We start from the raw sequence: 24,273 nt of genomic DNA, 5'->3' as shown, positions 1-24,273 counted from the left end.
AACATCGTCACTAATATCTCTTTGCAACAGAGCTTGATCTCCAGTCATCTTGTGTTCCTTTTTACTTGATTTCCACTCCACAATACAAAGTTCAGAGCATGTAGTGCCAGGGGCCTTATGAATAGTCCCAACAGTGAAAGATCTGATCGTTCCTCCACTTTCATAACTCAGGAACTTAGAAACCTGGACATCACAGCCCTGAATGAGATCTACCTCATGACCTTCTGTGGCATTGAGTACATCTTCTGTGGGGGCAAACCAAAAAAGGAACATCATCCTCCTGGACTGAGTTTTGCATCCAAGATGAGCTACTTAACAAATCCTCCTGTGGAATTATTGAACACTTTCTGATGCTGGGCTCATTCTAGCAAGGTACCAACAACAGAAGATGCCAAGAATTACTTTATCTCTGACCTTGAAAAGTTCCTGGTTAACAGCCCAGCAATAGACAAACTGATCTTCTTGGGAGACATCAGTGTCAGCAAAGTTACAAATCTTTGGCAAGGCATGATCACCAAGGAAACAATTGGGAAAGCTAACTTCTATGGAGGTGTTCTCCTGACAGAATGCTTGGAACCAAGTCTGTGTATGACCAAAGCTCTCTTCCATTGGAGAGACAAATACAAGACTTCCTGGCAACACTGGCCCAGACAATGGCACATATCAGATTCTAATGTTGTCCAAGTAATGGACCACAAGGATATCAGTGTCATTTGCACCAGGTGATTGCACTGATGATTGATGGATACCACGTCTGCTCTGTCGTTTCTATCAACTCAATCCAAAAACAACCACATCAACAGAAATGTTGCAACATTCTTTGTATTATTGGGGATTTTTAATTTTATTTCTCTGTGTGATTTGTTATTGAATTTCCCATTCTAATGTATATTTTCGGCTCTGTGCTTCAAACCCATTGATTAAAGATATGCACAATTTGGTCAGATTTCATATGGAGATGCTATGCCATTTTGTCACTGGCTTTGAACACAAAATATATAGGACACCAAGCAAATTTAAATAAGATTAACTAATAGTAGTTGCTGCAGAAATCCTTACTGCCACAAGAAACAAGTTTTACATCATAATTCCTGTGTCATTTTCAATGTAAGTTAACACATACACTACAAGACATCCAGTCAATCTATTTTGCTTTAAAAGACAGATAAACACTGAAATCTTAAATCCATATATTCTGCTCCAATTCACTTCAAATATGGTCAGATGAGTACAACCATGGAGAGGGAGTAAGTATAGGTGTTTTTCCAAATTAGCAAAATTATCCTCGCAAATGCACAAAAACAGTTTGGATTTGTAGTTCCTACTTTTTTCTTTTCTCATGCCCACTATCAGATTTTAAAATTATCCCAATCATTCAGGGTATGGATGAACTTGCCAGGACAAATCAGCCCAAATAGCAATGCAAGCATGTTTGCTGGAAGGTAAATTCAACAAGATCAAGCAAAAAAAACGTGTTCTCTCAGCTACATCAGAACAAGAACAGCTGAAAATTGAAATCAGGGGATGATTCAGAAACCCTGGCAAAATTAAATCAGGTTTGTTACAGCCCTATTTGTTACAGATGTACAGATAATTTGAAAGGTAGGTTAAATTGTCTCATTTTGCAAAGTTGGCACATTTAAATAATTTCAATTTCTACTTTTCATTTTTCTTAATGAAAGGAACAGAGAAACCTGGAATCTGAATCTCAGCTGTTACTTTACTTGAACATCACTACAGCTAAAGCAGCGATGTTAAGTCACTGAGAGAACATGAACAGAATTGCCTTTTTCAGTAGTAGACATAGAGGCACTCAGGGCGGAGGTAGCACAAAGGCAGAAAGCCTATTTGGCTGAGGGAAGTCCTTTGGCTTTGATTGATAGACAATACCCTCTCGCCCAAGGCTTTAGGATCAGATATCCCAAGTCGAATGATGCTCATTAACAGTCATCGACAGGATGGTGGTTCCATGCGTTCACAGCCAATGGAACAGCTGGTTCAGGAATGGCTTTGAGCATGTGGAACCAATTCTTTGTGGTCTTCACCAGTGGTCCAGGCCTACATTGTTTCATTGTAGATATGGATGATCAGTCTCCTCTGACTTTTGATTTACCTGCTATTCTTTCATTTATCCAGTTGCAAAACCACAAAACAAAATGCCTGGGCTACATTAAAATTATTAACTGCATTCAGGTTGATGAAGGCCTTTCTAATTTCAATGAGCTGACATTTTCAGCTACTGATTTTGGGAAAAATACAATGTTTTCTCCTTGTTGCTAGTTATCCACAGAGAAAATAATGTTTTTTGTTACTCTGGTACACACTACATTAGCCACCTTGATGCTTTGATGTACTGCAGATTGGCTCATTGGCCCTGGAAGCGTGGAATGAGCTCAGGCATATGAATTGGGAGCTGAAGTGACTTTGGCAGCCATTGGCAATGTGTAACTTGTGCTAGAGTTTGGCTGAAGGTCAGATTGTGGGGTGTATTCAATCCTTTCATACTATTCCTTGTGAATCTGTGCCTTTGCACATTCCTAACCATGAGTTCTCAAACCAGGTGGTCCTACCCCTCCATCTAAATTGATCATCCTGTGATTTAGCAGTCTGTTCCAAAATTAATACAAAATAGGCCCTTCAGCCAACCGAGACCACATCGACCATTGATCAACCTTTGAAACTTCTGTTATCCCACTTTCACATCTGTGCAGAACTCATGGACCTCATTAACTTCATGACTAACTTCCATTCTGCCCTCAAATTCACCTGGACTATCTCAGACCCCACCTCTTTCCTCTATCTTGATCTCTCTATCTCCATCACAGAAGACAGACGATCAACTGACATCCAACACATACCTACCAACTCCCACAGTTATCTGGACTACTCTTCTTCCCATCCTGCCTCTTGCAAAGATGCTATTCCCATCTCTCAATTCCTCTGTCTCCGCCACATCTGTTCCCAAGATGAGGTTTCCATACAAGGACATCCAAGATGTCCTCATTCCTTAGTAATCATAGTTTCCCCTCATCTGTCATAGATGATTCCTTCACAACTGTTTCGTTTGTGTCCTGTAGTTCTGCTCTCACTCCCACTCACCCCAGATGCAACAAAGACAGAAGATGGACACAAAAAGCTGGAGTAACTCAGCAGGACAGGCAGCTTCTCTGGAAAGAAAGAATGGGTGATGTTTTGGGTGGAGACCCTTCCCGAAACATCACCCATTCCTTCTCTCCAGAAATGCTGCCTGTCCCGATGAGTTACTCCAGCTTTTTATGTCTATTTTCATTTTAAACCAGCATCTGCATTTCCTTCCTACACACAACAAAGACAGTTCCCCTGGTTCTCGCCTTTCACCCCACTAGCCTTCGCAACCAATACATCATCCTCCTGTCCCCTTCAATGTGATCCTATCACTAATTACATCTTCCCAACTCCATCTCTTTCGGCCTTCCGTAGACTGCTCCCTCCATAATTCCTGTTTCACTCATCCCTTCCCACCCAAACTCCCTCCCCAGGTACTTTACCCTACAATAAAGGTGATGCATCAACTGTCCACATACCTCCTCTCTTGACTCCATCCAGGGATCCTGACAGTCCTCCAGGTGAGACAGAGGTTCACATGCACCTCCTTTAACCTCATCTACTGCATCCAGTGTTCCTCATGTGTCCTCCTGTACATCCGCGAGACCAAGCATAGACTCGGCGACGGTTTCACAGACCATTTACACTCTGTCCGCCTACTGGATCTCCAAGTTACTAACCATTTTAACTCTTCTCATTCCCATACTGAATTTGCTGCCCTAGGCCTGCTCCACTGACAGAGTGAGACAGCACACATATTGGAGGAACAGCACCTGATACTTTGCTTGGGTAGCTTACAACCCAGCAGTATGAACATTGCATTTTCTAATTTTGGGTAACTTCTATACACACTCCCCTCCTCTTTCCACTCATTTCTTCCTCGTGTGTCCAACCCTCTCCCCCCCTCCAACTTTTGCCCACTTCCTCCACCAAAGGTCAGTAAACCAGTTGCACAGTTCGCACCGATATATCCCTCTTGGAGTCTCACCATCCCTAGCCGACAGGCGGCCTATCAGGAAACCTCCTTGCCTCCCAGCCCTAATTTGTCCTGTGTTTTTGCTTCAAGTTCTCTCCCCCCTCCCCCACCCCCAATCCCCCCACTACAACCAGTCTGAAGCAGGGTCCTGACCCGAAACTTCACCTATCCATTTTACTTGAGAGATGCTGCCTAACCCGCTGAGTTACTCCAGCATTTTGTGTCTAACTATGGCCAGTGAGGTCTAGCTATAATTCTTTATGATGTGCAGAAGTGTAGTCCACGAAATCAATTCTGGAAATTATCAAACATTACCTATTCCAGAAGAAAATCTTGGAAGAACCTCTTTTGTATCCTTATGTTGTTCTCACCAACATCCTGAAAAATACCAAACTGTTAATCACACTCCAACTCCCTGCCATTTTACCACATCCAGCTGAAATCTTTATTCATGCATATAAATACTTGTATCATGTAAACATATGTGCAAGATTACCTTCTCATCCATTACACATTGAATTTTTTAAATCTTGCTTTCTCAAAACTGGCTGATCAGGCAACTTAGGAAGGGGTTAAGTGATCCAATAAATTATGAACTCTTCACTAGAATTGGTCAGTTCTGATAAAAGCTTATCAACCTGATACAGTAATCCACTTTCTCGCTCGTTATGGATACAACCTGACCTGGTTATTTCCAGAATAGTCTTTTCTTTCACATTTCTAGCAACTGCGGTATCCTTTCTTTCATTGTTTCAGCATTGATTTTCAGTTCTCTCCTCTTGCAATCAACTCCCCATATTTATTTGTCCAAGCAGATTAGCTGAGTAACAAACTTTCACCACCCTTTCCCAGCCAGCATCTTGGGAGCATCACTACCTGGGGCCATTCTATTGTCATTTAATCACACCCCTCCTACCCTCCACACTCTACCGCTGCATTGCATAAACACGATTTATTGCTCATTGTGTAGCAATCCTTATCTGAAGATTTGTATTCACAAAATGCTGAAGTAACTCAGCAGGTCAGGCAGCATCTCAGGAGAGAAGGAATGGGCGACGTTTCGGATCGAGACCCTTCTTCAGACCCTGAAGATTTAATATTTTATAAAGAGGGAAAAGTAAAATTCATCCAAAATATAAATTCCACCCTAATAATAACTCGGCTGACTGGAATGCATGGCGCATTTCAACCAGTATCCAAGGGTAAAGCCTAGGTTTGATACAATTGTGGCATTTAACAGGCTTTTGAATAGGCACGTGGATATGCTGGGAATGAAGGGATATAAATTTTGTGCAGGTTGATAAAAGTTGGTCTTGACGCTTGCATCTTCGGTATTTGCATAATGGGCCGAGGGGCCTGCTCTTACGCTGTTCTGTTCTACATTATTTAAATTTTTCATTTTGTTATCTTTAATTACATTATGACAAAATAAAGAAGCAAAGTTTATAAATACCATCTTGCCATGCATCATAATATGTTTCATGTTTAGTTCCGCCAGAAGGAGCTTCACCTAAAAACAGTTTAAATATGTAGACGTATACACATTGGTTTGTGTAATGTGCAACATTATCAATAGATATAAATTATTTTTTAGATTTAACAAAAAATCTACTTTTTAAATATGTTTATATTCTTTCAGCTTACACAAGTCATCTCAAGAGACCTCTCTCACAGACCAATTCAACGTTACCCTGGGTACTTATGGTGATGCTTTACGCACCAGCAAAGGAATTATATCAACCACTCACCAACAAAATGAAGATCTTGCAAGCCAGTTACATTTAGCCATGGGAGAATTGGCAGACATGAAGATTAAACTGCAACAAGCATTGGAAGCAAAAAGCAAATTAATTGAAAAAAATCAGAAGTGAGTACTTCAATAATCTTTTAAAAGGTGGACGTATGCTTGGGAATCATATCCGCCAAATCTGTCAGGTTTTTTTAAAGAGCTAACGAAGAGAATTGAAGAGGATAGGGTGGTAGATGTTGTCTACATGGACATTAATAAGGCTTTTGACAAGGTCCCGCACGGCAGGCCAGTCAGGAAGATTAGATCACACAGGATTCTGGAAGAGTTAGATAATCAGATACATAATTAGCTTAATGTTAGGAAACAGGGTGGTGATGGAAGGTTGTTTTTTTGGACTGGAGGCCTGTGACTAGTGATGTGCCACAGGGATCGTTGCTGGGTCCATTATTGTTTGCGATTTACATAAACGATTTGGATGACAATGTACTAAACATGCTTAGTAATTTTGCAGATGCCATTAAAATAGGTGGTATCAAAGACACTGAAGAAGGATATAAAAATTATAATAGAGTCCTGATCTCCAATATACTGCTTAGTTGAGTTTCGCACTAACATACAAGTCATGCATTTGAGTACTACATCTGGATTTAAGAACTCAATGCAAACTGATACCGTTATGCTATTGTGAAATTCCTGTATTATCAGGTTTTGAGTAGCTGAACACTGCTTTTGGATATCGTGTGTTTATTTGTTGTCACAATGCCCAAGCCTCTGAAAAAATGGCTTCCATTTTTTATAGAATCTTTGTGGCAGATAATCATTTAAGTGCAATCACATTTAATAAAGATGTGAAGATAAAAGTCACAGTAAAAATAGAAGTTAACGTTTGCCTCTGATATGGAATGTAAACTTAAGTTCTTGATGTCCCAGTAGGTTATGTAAATAGTAGGAAGGAATAATTTAAAGAGTAAGGAGGTCCCACATTTCCTTTGATATGTGAACTTCATTTCATTAGCATCCCCAGCCCAAATTAAATGGTGCTGTTTGATAAATCTGATGTGTTAAATTGGCTTCACAGCTAAGTAATAGTAGATCTCTAAATAATCTTATACATGAAGCAATTTGGGACATTTGGGAATATGAAGATGATAACTATTTTCTTGAAACTTACAGTTCTAACAATATTTATTGGAAAACCTTGCTATTTTTAGACAAAACAAATTGGGGAATACTAGTTGTCACTTTCTCACTTGGAGAAATGTATAAATAACTAAATTGGTGAAACTGGGAATTTCTGACATTGTTGTCTTTCAAAACTCGAAGAATAAACGGGAATTAGAAATTTGGTGGTGGATTTGGGTGGAAAGGAAATAATTATCTCTGTACTAATATTGCCAGGTAGCCCCAAATTAACTTGTAATTTGGGAAGTAAATTGTATGATGAGGTTTATTTCCATGGCAGAGTGGCCGCACTGTATTTTCTATCATAGTTTGGGAGCATGTCAAAGTGCATGCAGTGGCACTGCTAGAAAGTAATTAAAGTAATTGCTCAAGTGGAGCAAAAGCGTGCAAGAGCCAGATTCACAAGACTTGATCTCCCTTTGCACCAGGGGTAATTAACAAAGTGTTAAGAGGTGTATCTGTTGCCAACATCAACAGAGATGCACAGGAATATTTTACTGTGGAACATGCAGCCTGAAGAAACTTTGTACAATTAATGTTGGAATTCTTGAAGAGCTTATGAAGCTTTTGTTTTGCCGTGGATCGAGATGGTTTCAAATCTTATGATAGATCAATTGTAGCCATCAGTTGTTTGTATCACAACCCATAGATTCAAATAACAAGTAAGTTTACCAGTCAGCATTCCTGCATTCTTGTTTCTAGTAGGTGAAGCAATACAGCACGGATGACTTGTGACGATCTCAGCAAGGACAATAGACAATAGGTAATAGGTGCAGGAGGAGGCCATTCGGCCCTTCGAGCCAGCACCGCCATTCAATGTGATCATGGCTGATCATTCTCAATCAGTACCCCGTTCCTGCCTTCTCCCCATACCCCCTGACTCCGCTATCCTTAACAGCTCTATCTAGCTCTCTCTTGAATGCATTCAGAGAACTGGCCTCCACTGCCTTCTGAGGCAGAGAATTTCACAGATTCACAACTCTCTGACTGAAAAAGTTTTTCCTCATCTCAGTTCTAAATGGCCTACCCCTTACTCTTAAACTGTGGTCCCTTGTTCTGGACTCTCCCAACATTGGGAACATGTTTCCTGCCTCTAACGTGTCCATCCATTAATAATCTTATACGTTTCGATAAGATCTCCTCTCATCCTTCTAAATTCCAGTGTATAGAAGCCTTGTCGCTCCAGTCTTTCAACATATGATAGTCCCGCCATTCCAGGTACTAACCTTGTAAACCTACGCTGCACGCCCTCAATAGCAAGAATATCCTTCCTCAAATTTGTAAAAGGCAGTGGAGGCCAATTGTAAATTTGAGCTGTGAGGCACTGTGCTAACTGCTGCACCATCATGCCATCCAAATTCTGCAAATCTCCATAACCAAGAGGAGATCGATGTGATGGATCAGGCTTCATAAGTCCAAAAAAAGCTAAGAAACTGCCTGACCTGTTGAGTTCCTCCAGCATTTTGTGTTTTGTTCATAATACAAGTCTTGGGTTCAGATTCTGAGTCCTTTCTCGAACATTCTGAACACGCACCACTGCCAAAGGATTCTGCAAAATCTCTAAACCACTTATCTGTAATTAGCTTTTTGCACAGGGTCACAACTCATGAATGAAGTTGGGGTTCGTATACCATCCAACCTGGCGTAAAGCTGAAAAATCAGATGCAGTCAGTGATAGACAATAGACAATAGGTGCAGGAGTAGGCCATTCGGCCCTTCAAGCCAGCACCACCATTCAATGTGATCATGGCTGATCATTCTCAATCAGTACCCCGTTCCTGCCTTCTCCCCATACCTCCTGACTCCGCTAACCTTAAGAGCTCTATCTAGCTCTCTCTTGAATGCATTCAGAGAATTGGCCTCCACAGCCTTCTGAGGCAGTGAATTCCACAGATTTACAACTCTCTGACTGAAAAAGTTTTTCTTCATCTCTGTTCTAAATGGCCTACCCCCTAGTCTTGAACTGTGGCCCCTGGTTCTGGACTCTGCCATTGTTCTAACTAGTGAGTCCAACAAAAAGTAAAAGATCAGGTTAAAATTGCACAATTGATCACCTTTGCATGGGGATTTAAGACTGTGTTGTGCATGGTAAAGAGCTGGCAATTCCCTTTTGAACCATCATCAAAAGGTAACCATGGTCCAGCACTACTGGGGAATTGTGCCAGCTTCTCCAGAAAGATCTGAGCTGTGATAGTCATTGACCAAGACAAATCATACAGTTGCCGTATTATTGACAACTGCCCTAACTTCTAATCAACCATTTGTGGATCATCTGTTAACTTTGATACTATTGAGACTTTAGTATTGATCAGATTACTAGAAATTGTCATTCAATTGCTTTAATGTGGTAGGGCTAGTGTTATCGTATTACTATCTCCCTAGAGCAGGACATGAAAATGGCATTGAATGTGATCCTATATTTGAACACACCGTCTTTCTTGACATAAATATATAATATTCACTCGATGTTCAGCTATCTCCCTGCACTGCAAGATTGTCAAGGTAGAAGAGAAAATAACTGTTTTATTTTAGCCCGCTCCTAATTGCCTTTGAACTAAGTGGTGTAATGGACCATTTCATTAGACATTTAAGAGTCAGTCATATTGCTCAGGATGTTTGAAAAGATATTTGTGAACCAGATAGATTTTGAAAATAATTTGGTATTGTTGACACCATTATTAATACCATTGTTAAAAGCCTTGCTAAATTCCATTTAGCCAAAGTCCACTGCCCTGCATTCATCAACACTCTTGGTGACCTCTACAAAAATGAAATCAAATTTGAGAGACACAATTTCCCATACACAAAGCCATACTGACTATCCCTAAATAACCCTGGCCATTCCAAATGTCTGTCAAATCCCTTCCAGTAATTTACCCACCATTGATGTTCAGCTCACCGATGTGTAGTTCCCTGGCTTGTCCTTGCAGTCGTTCATAAATAATGACATAACATTAGTCACCTTCCATTCTTCTGTTACCTCACCCATTGCAAAGAAAGATACAAAAAGCTCTGCCAGGAGTCTTGCTCTTTGTTTCCTTGCGTCCCACCATGACCACCCGGGTTGCAACAGAGTTCTGTTCCTCTTCCTCTAGTTCATGCCCTCAAGTCCTGGCAACATCCTCATAAATCTTTGCATTCTTTCCAGCTTAACAGCGTCTTTCCTATAACAGGGTGACCTAAACTGAACATAGGACTCCAACTGTAGCCTCACCAGTGCCTTATACAGCTGTGTCTCGGCGAAACATCACCCATTCCTTCTCTCCAGAGATGCTGCCTGTTCCCCTGAGTTACTCCAGCATTTTGTGTCTACCACATAACACCCCAAGTTCTCTACGCAAAACTCTGACTGATTAAGGCCAATGTGTTGAAAGCCATCACTGCAGAACCTCAAACAATATGGGTAGGTGGGGACCCCACGTGTCCCTTGTGTTCAGAGGAGGCATATTTTATCAGGATGTAGGACTAGTCTTTCTCAGGGTTGATATACTTAGCGGCATAACCAAGTATTGAAGTGTATAGCTGCAGCAATTGAGAGGAGGAGAGTACAGGTAAATTCAGTAGGCATCAGGACTGGGAATGTAACAATTCATTTTGTCCATGAGGGAGAGAAAAATAGAGCAGGGAAGTTTGCAGCTACGTATGAGTCAGGCCAGTTACAGGAAGCCAATGATTGGGAGATGCGGGTAGATTTAGGAGGAAAGCTTGTTGTTCCGCAGGAAATCATCACTACTAGTTTGAGGCCTGATATAGTGTTATGGTCAGTTAGTCAGCAGATAGTGTATTTTATAGAACTGATGGTGCCTTGGGAAAACTTAATGGATGAGACTTATGAAAGGAAAAGGCTTAGATATGTAGAGTTGGCAGCAGAGGTTGAGCAGCGAGGATGGAGAGCAAGAGTAGGTCTGGTAGAGGTGGGTTGTAGAGGTTTCATAGCGAGATCGACCACGACGCTATTTGGAGAGCTAGGAAGTTGCGTCAGACTGTAAAGCAAATGTCAGAGGCAGCAGAGCAAGGCAAGTAGGGGGATTTGGCAGAGAAGAAATAGTGTCAGTTGGGGGCAGAAAGGAAACGTATGACATGCAGTTTGTGTATTTCTTTGTAATTGCAGCCTGTGCGAGTGTATCTCGGTCTTATGCATGGATGATATTTGTGATGTTACAAGCTTAATGATGGGCTAGGATTAGTGGAAGGTGCAGGTATTTACCATTTGTTAGAGTGGGCTAATTGGCTGCAGCTTCCTTTATTTAGTAGATAGCATAGGTGATGAGAGCAGGTATTCAGCAGGGTTGGTCTGGGACACCAGAACCAACTGTTGAGCCTTCTGGAGGTGTCGTGGGCCTAACAACGAAACACCAATGAAGGGAGGTGCCCAATTGATAACACCAATGATATACTTGCATCTACAGGATCAGTTTTTTTAAAAGAGCTAATTAATATGTAGGTAGCTGGGGTTTTTTTTGGCATATGGAGTCATTTATTGTAAGTTGGGGGATTTAGTTAGACAATAATAGGTTAATTGAGCACTTATTCTGAAGTTATAGTACATAATTTGTTTTTTAATTGTAATTTACCATTAACCATTCCTCACCAATTGATCAGGATCCTGCTGTAACCTTTGATAACCAACTTCATCCATTTCAGTGTCATCTGCAAACTTACTAATCTTGCCTTGTACATTCTCTTCCAAATCATTGATATAAACCACAAACAGTAATGGGGCCAGTGCCGATTCTTGAGGCATACTACTTGTCCCAGGCCTCCAGTCGAAAAAGAATCTTCCAGCTTCATCCTCTGCTTTCCTCAATGAAGCCAATTTTAGACAATAGACAATAGGTGCAGGAGGCCATTCGGCCCTTCGAGCCAGCACCGCCATTCAATGTGATCATGGCTGATCATTCTCAATCAGTACCCCGTTCCTGCCTTCTCCCCATACCCCCTGACTCCGCTATCCTTGAGAGCTCTATCTAGCTCGCTCTTGAATGCATTCAGAGAACTGGCCTCCACTGCCTTCTGAGGCAGAGAATTCCACAGATTTCACAACTCTCTGACTGAAAAAGTTTTTCCTCATCTCAGTTCTAAATGGCCTACCCCTTATTCTTAAACTGTGGCCCCTTGTTCTGGACTCCCCCAACATTGGGAACATGTTTCCTGCCTCTAACGTGTCCAACCCCTTAATAATCTTATACGTTTCGATAAGATCTCCTCTCATCCTAAATTCCAGTGTATACAAGCCAAGTCGCTCCAGTCTTTCAACATACAATAGTCCCGCCATTCCGGGAATTAATTTCTATCCAATCGGCTAGCCAGAGCAGCCTACCATGGCAGAACCTTGTATAATGCCTTGCTGAAATCCATGTATATAACTTCTACAGCTCTGCCCTCATCAACCTTTTTGGTTACATGGGCCTTTGGGCCAGAGTTCAAAATTTGGTTACATGAGCCTTAGGGCCAGAGTTCAAAATTAAAATCCAAATTTCCATTAGTATACGGTCATCTCATGTTGGTAATGTGTTCTTGCTCCCCCAGGGCCATTACAGTGTTGTGAAGACACATATACTGATGAGCCAAAACATTATGACCACCTTCCAAATATGCTGTTGGTCTTTCGTGTGCAGCCCCATGCACAGCAGGGTGCGATGCACTGTGTATTGTGACATATTCCTCCCGTGACCACCATTTAAAAATTCTGTGACTTGTGCCACATTCGGCCTTCTGTTGGTTTGGACCAGACAGAATACCTATTGTTGCTCTTGTGCATCGATGAGCCTTGGGCACCCAATACCCTGTCGCCGGTTTGTCCCTCCTCAGACCACTGTCGGTAGGTACTCACCACTGCTGACCGGGAGCACCCCACAAGCCTTGCTGTTTCAAAGATGCTCTGACCCAGTACAATTTGGCCCTTGTCAAAGTCGCTCCGGTCTTTACTCCTGCACATTTCTCCTGCATCCAACACATCAACTTCAAGGAATGACTGCTCACTTGCTGCCTAATATATCCCACCCCTTGACAGGTGCCATTGTAACAAGATAATCAATGTTATTTACTTCACCTGTCAGTGGTCATAATGTTTTGGCTCATTGGTGTATATTCAAGCTTTCTCCACCCCATCAAGCCTTCTATTTCTCCACTTGGTCAATGGATTTCCATGGCCCGGTTATTCACAGTAGGGTAAACAGCCAGTTTCATTCAAGTATATTAATTACTAACCCACACAAGAAGAGATTTAGTTATCCAACCCTGTCCTGCCTTCCCTTAAATTAGAGATAGGCAATTTGCAACCCTTTTTAAAAAGATTTTTGAAACGTTACTATTAGTATACACCCCACAGTCATTTTAGCTGCTTGCATTTGAGATCAGTGAATTTGGTGTGGGACGTATTTGATATGAAGTGTATCAAGTTGTGTAAGTCCAAACCAGAAGGTTTAATGAGCTTTGCTTCTGCAAAATGTGCCTGAAGAATTGACACAAATTACTTTTTCAAGCATAGCAATGATACCTCAATTTGAATTTATCATCATAATTTGGAAATTAATAAAAGGAAGAAAAAGTCGATCTGACTTTGTTTAATGCCATTTGTCTTTGCTGAGGAAAATGTTGTTTAAAGTGTGGAGGGAACTGCCTGATTTTCTTAACAATAATTACATTTTAGTGGCAACTTGAAACAACAAAAGTGAACAGCCCTAAATTGTTGAGCTGCATTATGAAACACAACCATAAAGTAAACGTTGATCCCACAACCCTTCTTGCTGAATACATAAATACATAATTTTAAAAATAACATGCCCTTGGGTCTCAAAAGGCAGGACATAATTTGTTGTAATTTTGAAATGAAAATACTTCCCAATTTTAAACTTTTAAAAGATATTTAACACTAAAGTCTTAGTTATATGGGTACAATAATGTAAAGAGAGACTATGGTTCTTCGAAGTAAATATATAGATAAATTGTTGTACAAATTTAGGCAACATTTTGAAAGATTTCACTCTTGTTTTCTCAGACCAATGTTATAACCTATTTATTTCTCTCAAATTCATTCATAAGTTTCAGAATTATTCCAGAATAATATGCGATTCTTGTGAAAAAAATCAACAATCAGTTGTAGCCAATGGCAGCCCTCAGCCTGTCACAATAAGATCCAGCAATGTAGCTGGGGAATGGAAGGAATATGAAATAATTGCACCTCAACGTGAAATGACCTCTTAACCTTAAAATCCATGAGAGATTGTGTGGATTGTAAGGGGAAGTTCTGACACTCTTTCTCACAGCTCTGAGAAAAATGTGATTGGAACTAAGTATTCCAATGTAATGTCACTGGCAAAAGAACCCATAAGGAAAAGAGAATTTAACACATTGGTGCAGAATGTTGTTTCATTGATTGAAGCTGAGGTGAATGGCGTCGACCACCTTGGTAATGAGAAAAGAGTTTCTTTCATTAAAATGAAAAATTATATCTATAGGTACTCTCCCAAAAGTTAAATCTTCAGGATTTATTTAGTGGGTTAGAGGGGAGTTTTGCCTTTAGTGAATAAAGTCTGAAAGTTTCTTGATTGTTCCCCACAGATGGAAATATGAACATACACATTGTATACCAAGAGCAGCGCCAATTTTAGAAATATTCTGACAATCCTGGAAAATAAATTGTTCATTTACATGTCTCATTGTCCTTGGCCTTTTCTATTGGGTATTTATATTTGTAAAATAGTTCTATTACATCATTCTTCTTGCACTGGTCAATTTGTGGCTGTCTTGTTGAAACTATTCAACAGCAAGCTGTTATGTTACTGGTTGTAGAGATAGCCTTTTGGAGCAGTTTCTATGCACAGGTTTTACTGGTAAATCAATATACATGAAGTAATGCACAAACTTTCATCTTCCACCTAATAGTTTTAAGCAAACTGTAAATGAACATGCAGGTGGGGTGGGAGCTGCTTTATGTCCTCGTCGTCCACACTGGGTAGTTCTACAGAACTGGCAAAATTTGCAGCAAAGCGTCAACTACGGGTACTCTGAAGCACCAATTGCCACTTTTGATTGTTGTAGTTGACATACGAAAGAAGGAGAACATGCAGGTCAGGGTACTCCTGTGGAATGCGATAGATGGTAGGTTTCAATGCGTAGGTGACATTGTAATACCCACTGCCCTTTGACAATCTTATTGTCTACTGCCACATGGTGTGTGACATAAACAAAAAGATGACCGATACTTCCACCTAGACTTAATGTTTTAATGTGCAGACATTTGCACTTAAAAAATGCATATTGCAATGCGTGTTTCATGCCTAAATATGCATTGCAATAAATATCAGGCTTATTTTTGAAGAAATTATTTTGACACAAAAAACTGAGAGTTTTCTTTTAATTGCATTAAGATTGTCAACAGTTTTACCAAAAGTGTTTTGGGAATTTACTAACCTATAATGTATTACTTGAATTTAGGAAAAACAAATGCATCCAAAAGAAAATTTTGCTGGAGAGTTTTAACAGACAACTCACTTACTCATTTATCTGTTCTAAGAATAACAACGGACTAAGAAACAAAATGTAGAGATGAGTTTGTATCCTGGACCAGTTTCTCTGTTGCACAGTACATCTTTGTTTTCGAATGACCACCAGGCAAGCTTCTCTACTGTGCAAATATTGTCACTTTCAGCCTATGAATTTCTAATGTTGGTTCCTCTTCTTCCTATAGGTTGGAACGCTTAGTAGATGTCCTAAGAAAGAAGGTTGGAATAGGGAACATCAGGACCGTGACCTGATTGAGTTAATAGTCACATCTGGCAACCAGGCTGCTCTATTCATCACTCTACAAATAAAACCTCCCGGTCTTAGCAAAGACTTGTTGTAATTAGCACATTGAGATAACATTTCAAACAATTAGCAACATCTTTTTTTTTAAGTGGCAACTTAGAAATATTCTATATTAATGAGGCTTGTAAACATGTAAAAGAGACTTTCAGATTCACCCGTTTTAACTGTAATTTTATAAATACATCATATTTTCATACTTAATTAAATGTTATTCAGAATTATTACATTTGTTAAAGAAGTGCTGCATTAATTCCAGTATAAATTCATAATAATGCTCACTTCATTAATGACTGGAAACAGGACAATAGCCAATACGTACACCGATCAGCCAAAACATTATGACCTGATGAACCAAAACATTATGACCACCTGCCTAATATGCTGTTGGTCCTCCGTGTGTAGCCCCATATGCAGCAGGGTGCGATGCAACGTGTATTGTGACACATTCCTCCCGTGACGACCATTAACATTTTCTGTGACTTGTGCCACAGTAGACCTTCTGTCGGTTCGGACCAGACGGGATAGCCTTCGTTGCCCTCGCCTTCGTTGCCCTTGCGATGAACCTTGGGTGCCCAACACCCTGTCGCCAGTTTGTCCCTCCTTAGACCACTGTCGGTAGGTACTCACCACTTCCTACCGGGAGCACCCCATAAGCCTTGCCATTTCAGAGATGCTCTGACCCAGTCGTCTGGCCATAATAATTTGGCCCTTGTCAAAGTCACTCAGGTCTTTACTCTTGCCCATTTCTTCTGCATCCAACACATCAACTTCAAGAACTGACTGTTCACTTGCTGCCTAATATATCCCACCCCTTGACGTCGATGAAAGTAGGTGCCCACTTGATAACCCCAATGACGTGTCTGCCTAGCCTTTCAAAACATCGGAGGAGCATAGCAGAGTGCATAAGCCTCCCATCACCACCGGGAGCAAGTTGACATTTGGCACTTTGGATATCTAACATCTTGTCCTGTGTATTTGGAAACACCCCTTGATAGGTGCCATTGTAACAAGATAATCAATGTTATTCACTTCGCCTATCAGTGGTCATAATGTTTTGGCTGATCGGTGTATATTCTTGGCTGAACCTAAATTCGAATGTTGCCGATTGATTTTGTTTATTCTTTGATGTTTAGCTTTGTTTTAACAGTAATGTTAATTCACATTTTAATTTGTTCAGAATTTGCATCAAACCCGCTGTATTAATGAAATAAAAAAACGATGTATATTTAGTAATACTGAGTGAACTTTGACTTTTGGGGTGTGTTGAATTAAATTGTGAGTTTTGAATTATGGGAATGATAGATATTTTATTAACTATTCATTTAACTCAGACCAATGACTAAATTAATTCAAGAATTCATGGTATCATCGATGATTGACATATTTTGAAGTGATTTAAAGACTACCCAGAAAGACACAGAATAGAATCATGGACCGATTTGATGGACAGTGAAAATGCAGTTCATAGTTGGAGATATTGTAGTAAGTTCCCAATCTATTTACGTGAAATTTGTAACAATTAGTCCAGAACTGTTCGTGTAAGAAATGTATATTTCTAAAATGTGTGACATCTTTAACGGTTTTAAAGGTAATGAACAAGGTACTTTAACGTCCATAATCAGAGTAAAATTAGCATGTTAGCAAATTCAAATTTATGCGGTACATGTAAATTTATATCTGTACCATCTAAGAATTGGTTTGCCCCGCATGTGCTCTAATTATGTGAAGGCACGGAGATTTTTAAATTATCAGCGCCACCAATGGTAATGCTAATAAACGATTACAAAGAAATAATAGGGGAGAACGATCAAACGTGTGATGTTGAAATGCAGTTCTGCAGTTGTTTGATATAATTCGTGTAGGTTCGTTGCTGTTACTCTGTTTGTAAAAATAGCAGTCCCAGGTAAAATATGAAATGATTTATTAAAGAGGAGATTAGTAATCAACTGGAGTTGAGAAGGGCACTGGAAGAAGTATTCATTTTCCATGCAGCTGGTGATAATCCTAGGGTAATATATTAGATGAAAGATTTAAACTTTTCTTCTGTACAATTTATAGCGTTCTTCCAAAACCAGCACACATGTGTCTCAAATAACTCCACTGATGTTATGTGGTTATCGAATAAACAATTCACCAGTAACGTAATGTTGTATCCGGCAAATGTCTTTTTATTTCTTAATGTGAAAGAAAATCATGTTAACGAGACAGGTTGGTGTCTGAAAGTAGAAAGGTCTGCTTCTTCCCAATCCAGTTGGGAATCACGTTACGTTTTTGATTTATATTAATAATCGGACGACAGAGTTGACGTGGGTAGGCTTTTCCCTTTGAGAGTGGGGATGATTCCAACAAGGGGACATAGCTTCAGAATTGAGGGACAAAAGTTTAGGGGTAACATGAGGGGTAACTTCTTTACTCAGAGGGTGGTGGCTGTATGGAATGGGCTTCCGGTGGAAGTGGTGGAGGCTGGCTCGATTTTATTATTTAAGAGTAAATTGGATAGGTATATGGATAAGAGGGGATTAGAGGGTTATGGTCTGAGTGCAGGTAGATGAGACTAGGTCAGGGAGAGTGGTCGGCGTGGACTGGTAGGGCCGAACGGGCCTGTTTCCGTGCTGTAGTTGTTATATGGTTATATGATGTGTTTTCAATGCAGTTGTCAAATTGGATAGAAGCCATTTATAACAGCGATATTTAGAATTAGGAAGGGTGGAGAAATCTCGATAACTCTTCGCCATTTTTCGTTGCACTTCATTTGTGCAATGAACACGATGTTGGCCCCGTGGGGATCATGTGTAATCGATAATGGAGAATGTTGAGATGTTAAATGTGAACCATTCCTTCCCTGAGTGAGAATATGTATGTAAAGCAGACTTCAATCATTTAGCTCTCATATAGAGGAAATTGTGAATAACACCATATGTAGCTCAACGACTCATTTCGAACGCTTATTGATAAAATGGATCATCGGCGCTTTTAATAATAATGTTCGGAGTGGTATCTGAAGGGATCGGAACTATCACAACTTGATAAGGAGACAGGATGAACGGCAGACGCTGAGATCTTGAGCAAAGTGATGGACGAACTCCGCAAGTCAGGCAGCATTTGTGGAGGGAACGGACGACTATCTTTCAGATCGGGACACTTCTTCCGACATTGTAGCAGAGGGCAGAAAGCTTGAAAAGAGGGTGGGGGCGGGACAAAGCCAGGCAAGTGATAGTTGGATATAGGTGAGGGGGGGGGGTTGATAGACAGATGGGTAGAGTAAGTGATGAAAGCAAGAAGTGGAAAGGAGACTTGTGTCAGGGAGACTGCTGAAGTTTTGTCCAACATTTCTCATCTGGGATTTTAATGTTCTAGTCACCTCTTAATTTTATCATAACTGCCTCGTAACTGCATTTTGTGGGGATTTAATGGCTGTATTTTATCACTTACTAGACCAAGTGGACCGGTTGGGCCCAAACCTCTCCTGCATTGGTGCAGCACCCTCTCCTTCCCTCCCCCCCCCTCGCCCTCTTCCTCCTCCTCCCTCCCTCTCCCCTTCCCCCCCACTCCATCCCCCTCAACCCCCCCCCCCTTATGCTCCCTCCACCCCTCCCTAGGAGATAGATTTAAACTTGAAAATGTGAATAACTTTTAAAATATAACACCGATTTCAATGAAACTTCTTCCATTAGTACCAAAGGGACGACGGTGAGTAAGGTGGGCCTAAAATTGTAGTGCTATCGTGTACCATTTTGGCTGTAGTTCAGGAACAAACAAACAAACAAACGAGAGTTTTAGTATATAGATATCGATCAGACAAAGACTGCAGTTGGTGGAATTTTGAATAAAATGAAACACTGCAGGTGGAACTCAGCAGGTCAGGCAGCATCAGCGGAGCGAAATGGACAGGCGACGTTTCGGGTCGGGACCTTCAGAAATGGAGTAGAAGGACGGGAGGAAGAGTTGGAAGGAAGTGGTGTGGCAACAGCTGGCAAGTGATAGGGCCAGCTGGGAGAAAGTAGCCAAAGCTGGTGGTGACAAATGGAGAAGACAGGTAGGCAAATGGTGGAATCTGATTTTTTTTAAAGGAAGGTGGGTGTGAAAATGTAGAAGCCGAGGGAAGGATGGTAGGCCGAAGGGAACGGGTGGGGAATGAATATGTGTAGCCAGAGTGGAGTAAGTGTTGAGCGAATGGAGAAGAGGAAAGGAATTGGGTGCCAGGACGGGCGGAATGGAAACGAAAGTGTGAGGGGGGGCGGTGGGTTATCTATGCTGCTCGCCTTAAGGCGCATATCATCACATCCTGTAGAATAGAGTCCTAAAATTAATTCTCTCAAGTTTAATTTAAATTCCACTCGATGAAAAATTACATAGCAATTCCATTTCTGCAAAATTCCATAAAGAAATCAAATTGTGGACTTTAACAACCAATCAGTGGAAAGTACAAAACTTCTCCTTAAAAAATTGCGCCTCTATATTTTTACAATGCTGTAACAGTAATCTAATGTGATGCATTTTTCTCCTCTCTAAATACGTAGAGCGGTGTTTCGGTATCTGCATCCTGTCAGCTCGATGATGTGTGAACACTGCCGATGGTTTTATTGGATTCCCCCTTCACATGTGACGGAGCAAGTTGTTTTTGTTCTGACAGGGGCTGGCTGCTGCGAGTCCCTCCCCTTCAATAAAGAACAGCATTAGATCTTGTCCAATTCACTTCCAGCCGTAACCCTGGAGATGCCACAACCTGGGTGTCCTTTCCCTAATTCCAAAAGAGTCGGCACTGGATGTTTTCGATCTTAAGTCGTTTTCTGTTGTCGGTAATCCTATGCTGCCAAATAAATACATTGTCTCAACTCTTCAGAACAACATCAAAAGAAAAGTGCCCATCTGAAGCTGGGGGGGGGGGATATGTATCTTCAAATTTTATGTGAAGACTGACAAACGCCCCATGTCAATTATGACACCGGCAGCAAATTGTTTCAGAATGGATCCTATCTGGGAAGATCTAATGAAGTGATAACGCTTCAGTTGTTGGAAATACAATAGACCATGTTGCACGCTTGCCCGTCCAACAAAAGACGATGAAGCCTGATTAACCATTTTGAGGCCGAAAAGATGTCGACAAGGCTACAAAACAACTTTTTATACGGTTTAATTAAAAACGTGTTGCAAGGACAGAAAGGATGAATGCGGTCTGGGAAAGCGTGGCTGAGCTGGTTGCTATAACGACAGTAAATCTTTGACGCCTGGTGTGTTTCATGCACTCCCACCCCAGCTAGTAGCAAGCACCTGCTCCTGCACCAACCAAAGTCCAGAAAAAATCCGGAACACATTAGCAATATCACACCCATTTATTGCTGTCGCACCTCGGGTCAATATCTCGAGTCGCGTGCAATGCGTCCAGCAGTTTCCTGTATTGTCCGAGGTGCAAAATAATGATCCATTCTTGATACTGCCCTGTGTGGCGGTGCTGTGTCTCTGTAAACTCCAGCGACGGAAGAATTTCTGTCAAATTATTGCTTTGGGTGGGGTGGTCGGTCCTCTCGCCGTTTGAACAGGTGCCCTTGGCTCACACTACGTCAGTATTACAATTTAGAAAACTAAAACATAGAGATCCCAAATAGATTTAACTTGCCTCCTAACAATGATTACCAATACATTTTAAAACCATCAGTGTGTCACATTCCTTAGGTGAGGCGATATTTCTTTTGTAAAATGATATCAATCTTCACAGTTTATATGTTCGGTATTTAATGTTTGTAACAGTTGTAACAGTTTGTCCACCGGGTTCCCTCGACTCATATGATATCTTAATCACTTATTCCATTGCTGCGCTTTGTATCCTTGTTTTTGTTTTGCTTTGGACAACTAAATACAGTTAAATCGGTCGTTCTTATTATTTTGTGAAGCTTTTGTAAAACTGCCCGTAAACTTCTGATAAAAGGGCAGCTGTTCCACAAGGAGCTTTCGATAGAGATCTTCACTCCACTCCTCTCACCTCTTTTTTTTTCTCTCCTCCTGCTCTGAAGGGTTTTGCTTTGCTCTTTTCGTTGGCCAAGCACAATTGTGTTATTGGAGATAATTAATTCAATCCCGATCAAAAGGCATTAACACGTCTTTGGCTGTAGTGGGTTTAAAATGAGAAGAAAGAGAACACAAAACTCGCCGAGCAGCCATACTGATAGCTGCTTTGAAATGAAAGGGTTGAAGGATTGTTGTCGATTTTTTTGCCCATACGGCACAAAAAAATAGTCGGTGCTTTTGATAGACATATGAAGACTACCTCATAACAGGAGCAACAAGTAGCTCCCTGGCCTTCATCCTCCTTTGAGTCGGTGCTTTGCCTGCTGATAACATATGTCAGCTTTTAATACAGACCCCCCAATCTAATTACTTCTGCTCGACGACTACACTGGCGTGGAGCGAAATGCTAATTCTCAAGAGGAAAAAAATCGTGTGCAGAGAGTGATCCGAACTTAGAATGGAAAGTGAAGTGAGGGCACTGTTAAAAAAAAGAGTCGAATCGGGTCCTTTTATATCTCCTATTGCACTTAATGAAACACTAACGAAGGCCTCTAGAGTCAAGCAGGGTGATGTATTGCTTTTTTCTTTAGATCGAGAGAAATGGAAATTAGCCGTAACAAGCAAACTTGGACAAGAACGAGTGTCGTTAAAATAGATCGCTGACTTTGATATAACTTTGTGTGGGAATGTTACAAAATGTACTTTAGCAAGATTCGACATTAAAATGTTATTGACAAAAGAGATGTTTTGATTGATATTTCGCGACAACCATATCGTAAATTGTAATTAGTTTAATATTACTTTATTATTTACAAACCAATTTAAACGATTGCATCGTGCGGGACTGGGTGCAGTGCGAGAAACGTTTGATCTAGCATGATCAAAATATTAAAACACCATGGAGTAAGATGACCAGTGTCGATACAAAGACTTTTTTTAACATTGTAACCAACATTATTCGTCCTCGACAAAATCATGAAAAATTGCAATGCGCGTATATTCGACCATTAGAACCGAGTGGACGTTTAAAAATCTTGAAACACAATATTACTAAGAAAATAAATACTGCAATTATAGAATTGTTAACTTCATTTAAAAGATAGATTTGCATTTTGTGAGTCAATGCTCTCTGATATTTTTGCTGACCTGGAAAACAAAAAGAAATCAAAAATATTCACAAAATAGTCTTCCTTTTATGTCAATCATTCTGATGCCAATAAAACAGGTTACCAATCAAACATATAATGTAAGGTCATTCTAAAACTAATTTCCACTCAAAATTCAGCGAATCTAAATACAAATAAAAAACGAGAACTGGAACCATGAAATATATATATATCGTTTAATATCCTTAAGATCGGTATTTAAAGTGATCAGCAATGATAAACAGGACATTAGAAATCACAATGTTATCATGGGGTCGGCGTTTGCCAGCCCGAATCATTGCAACCGGCTTTATGTCAAAGTGCCACAGTTAGAACTGTTACAAGAGATAATTACGCAAAGTTAATATCCGATCGCATTTTGTGTATATATTTTGTTATTTTGATCTTCCGGTCGGAAAATGTTTCCTGGCTGAAAGTCAGGGCTGTTAACAATTCGGGATCGAAAAATATTCACAAAACTCCTGGGTTATGCAAAGAAAGAAGGGAAATCATGAATGCAAAATGCTGGCGGAAATATTGTTCACTGCTGTGCATTCCCTGCAGAAACAATTTTCAATTATGCGTAAGCTTACACGGAAATGTGAGAAAATGAAGGTTTAAAGTAACTGTATATATGATGTCTCTTGAAATCAGGTCCATTGCAAGAAAATTAGGTGATTAGTTTAATTAATATAAGTTTCGGCTTCCAGTTCAATATAGTTCTATCTTTTCAAAGATAGATTCTTTACCCAGGTAGTGATTGTTAAATCCAGTTCCTGTCAGAGGTCAGGAGACGTTGTTTGTCCCGTCCAAAGTTCGTATTGAAAAGCTTTTGGCGCTCTGTCTGCTGGATTAGAAGTCACAAAGAGAGAGAGAAAACAAGCAAGACTGGACCCAAGAAGCTGGTCGGATGGGACAACATGCTAAATGTCAGGAGAAGATATGTGTCCCCACTCAAATCTGCTTTAATTGGTTTTGTTGCATCTTTAAAACGAAGATTTATCTAAGAAAAAATACAGGGCCGAGTGTCCATTAGCCAGCATTGTTCGACTTTGTACTTTTAAAGTTAACTACCACAATTTTATTTGCATGTTGCAAGTGCACACTGGCCTCGTACTCTCCCCATACACACTCAATGTTTTATTGGAATCGCTTGTGTTTCACACGGTAACTTTCAGATCTGAAACCCGCTTTTATCCCGTGACACTATCATTACCAAGAAAGGTCGAAGACGTCGAAGAAGCAAGGACGTTGTAATCGTGCTCTTCGTTAAAATATATTTGAAAAGGAATACACAGATTAATTGCAAAGTTTGGTTC

The 24,273-nt window shown here is 40.4% G+C and overlaps 1 protein-coding gene across 8 annotated transcripts in view; it reads left to right on the top strand.

Moving 5' to 3' along the window:
* mipol1 (mirror-image polydactyly 1) overlaps nt 1-17,860 on the top strand; it is a 181,976-nt gene extending 164,116 nt beyond the window's left edge. For all 8 annotated transcript variants that reach the window (XM_078406548.1, XM_078406551.1, XM_078406549.1 and 5 more), the window contains 2 exons: nt 5,700-5,927; nt 15,685-17,860. In XM_078406548.1, coding sequence (XP_078262674.1) covers nt 5,700-5,927; nt 15,685-15,751 — 295 coding nt within the window. In that variant the 3' untranslated portion in view covers nt 15,752-17,860. The remainder of the gene's footprint in view (nt 1-5,699; nt 5,928-15,684) is intronic.
* Nucleotides 17,861-24,273: the final 6,413 nt, after the last annotated feature.

Source organism: Rhinoraja longicauda, chromosome 10 (assembly GCF_053455715.1).
Source record: "Rhinoraja longicauda isolate Sanriku21f chromosome 10, sRhiLon1.1, whole genome shotgun sequence".
NCBI classification, from domain to species: domain Eukaryota; kingdom Metazoa; phylum Chordata; class Chondrichthyes; order Rajiformes; family Arhynchobatidae; genus Rhinoraja; species Rhinoraja longicauda.
This window is presented reverse-complemented; position numbering and strand designations above follow the sequence as displayed.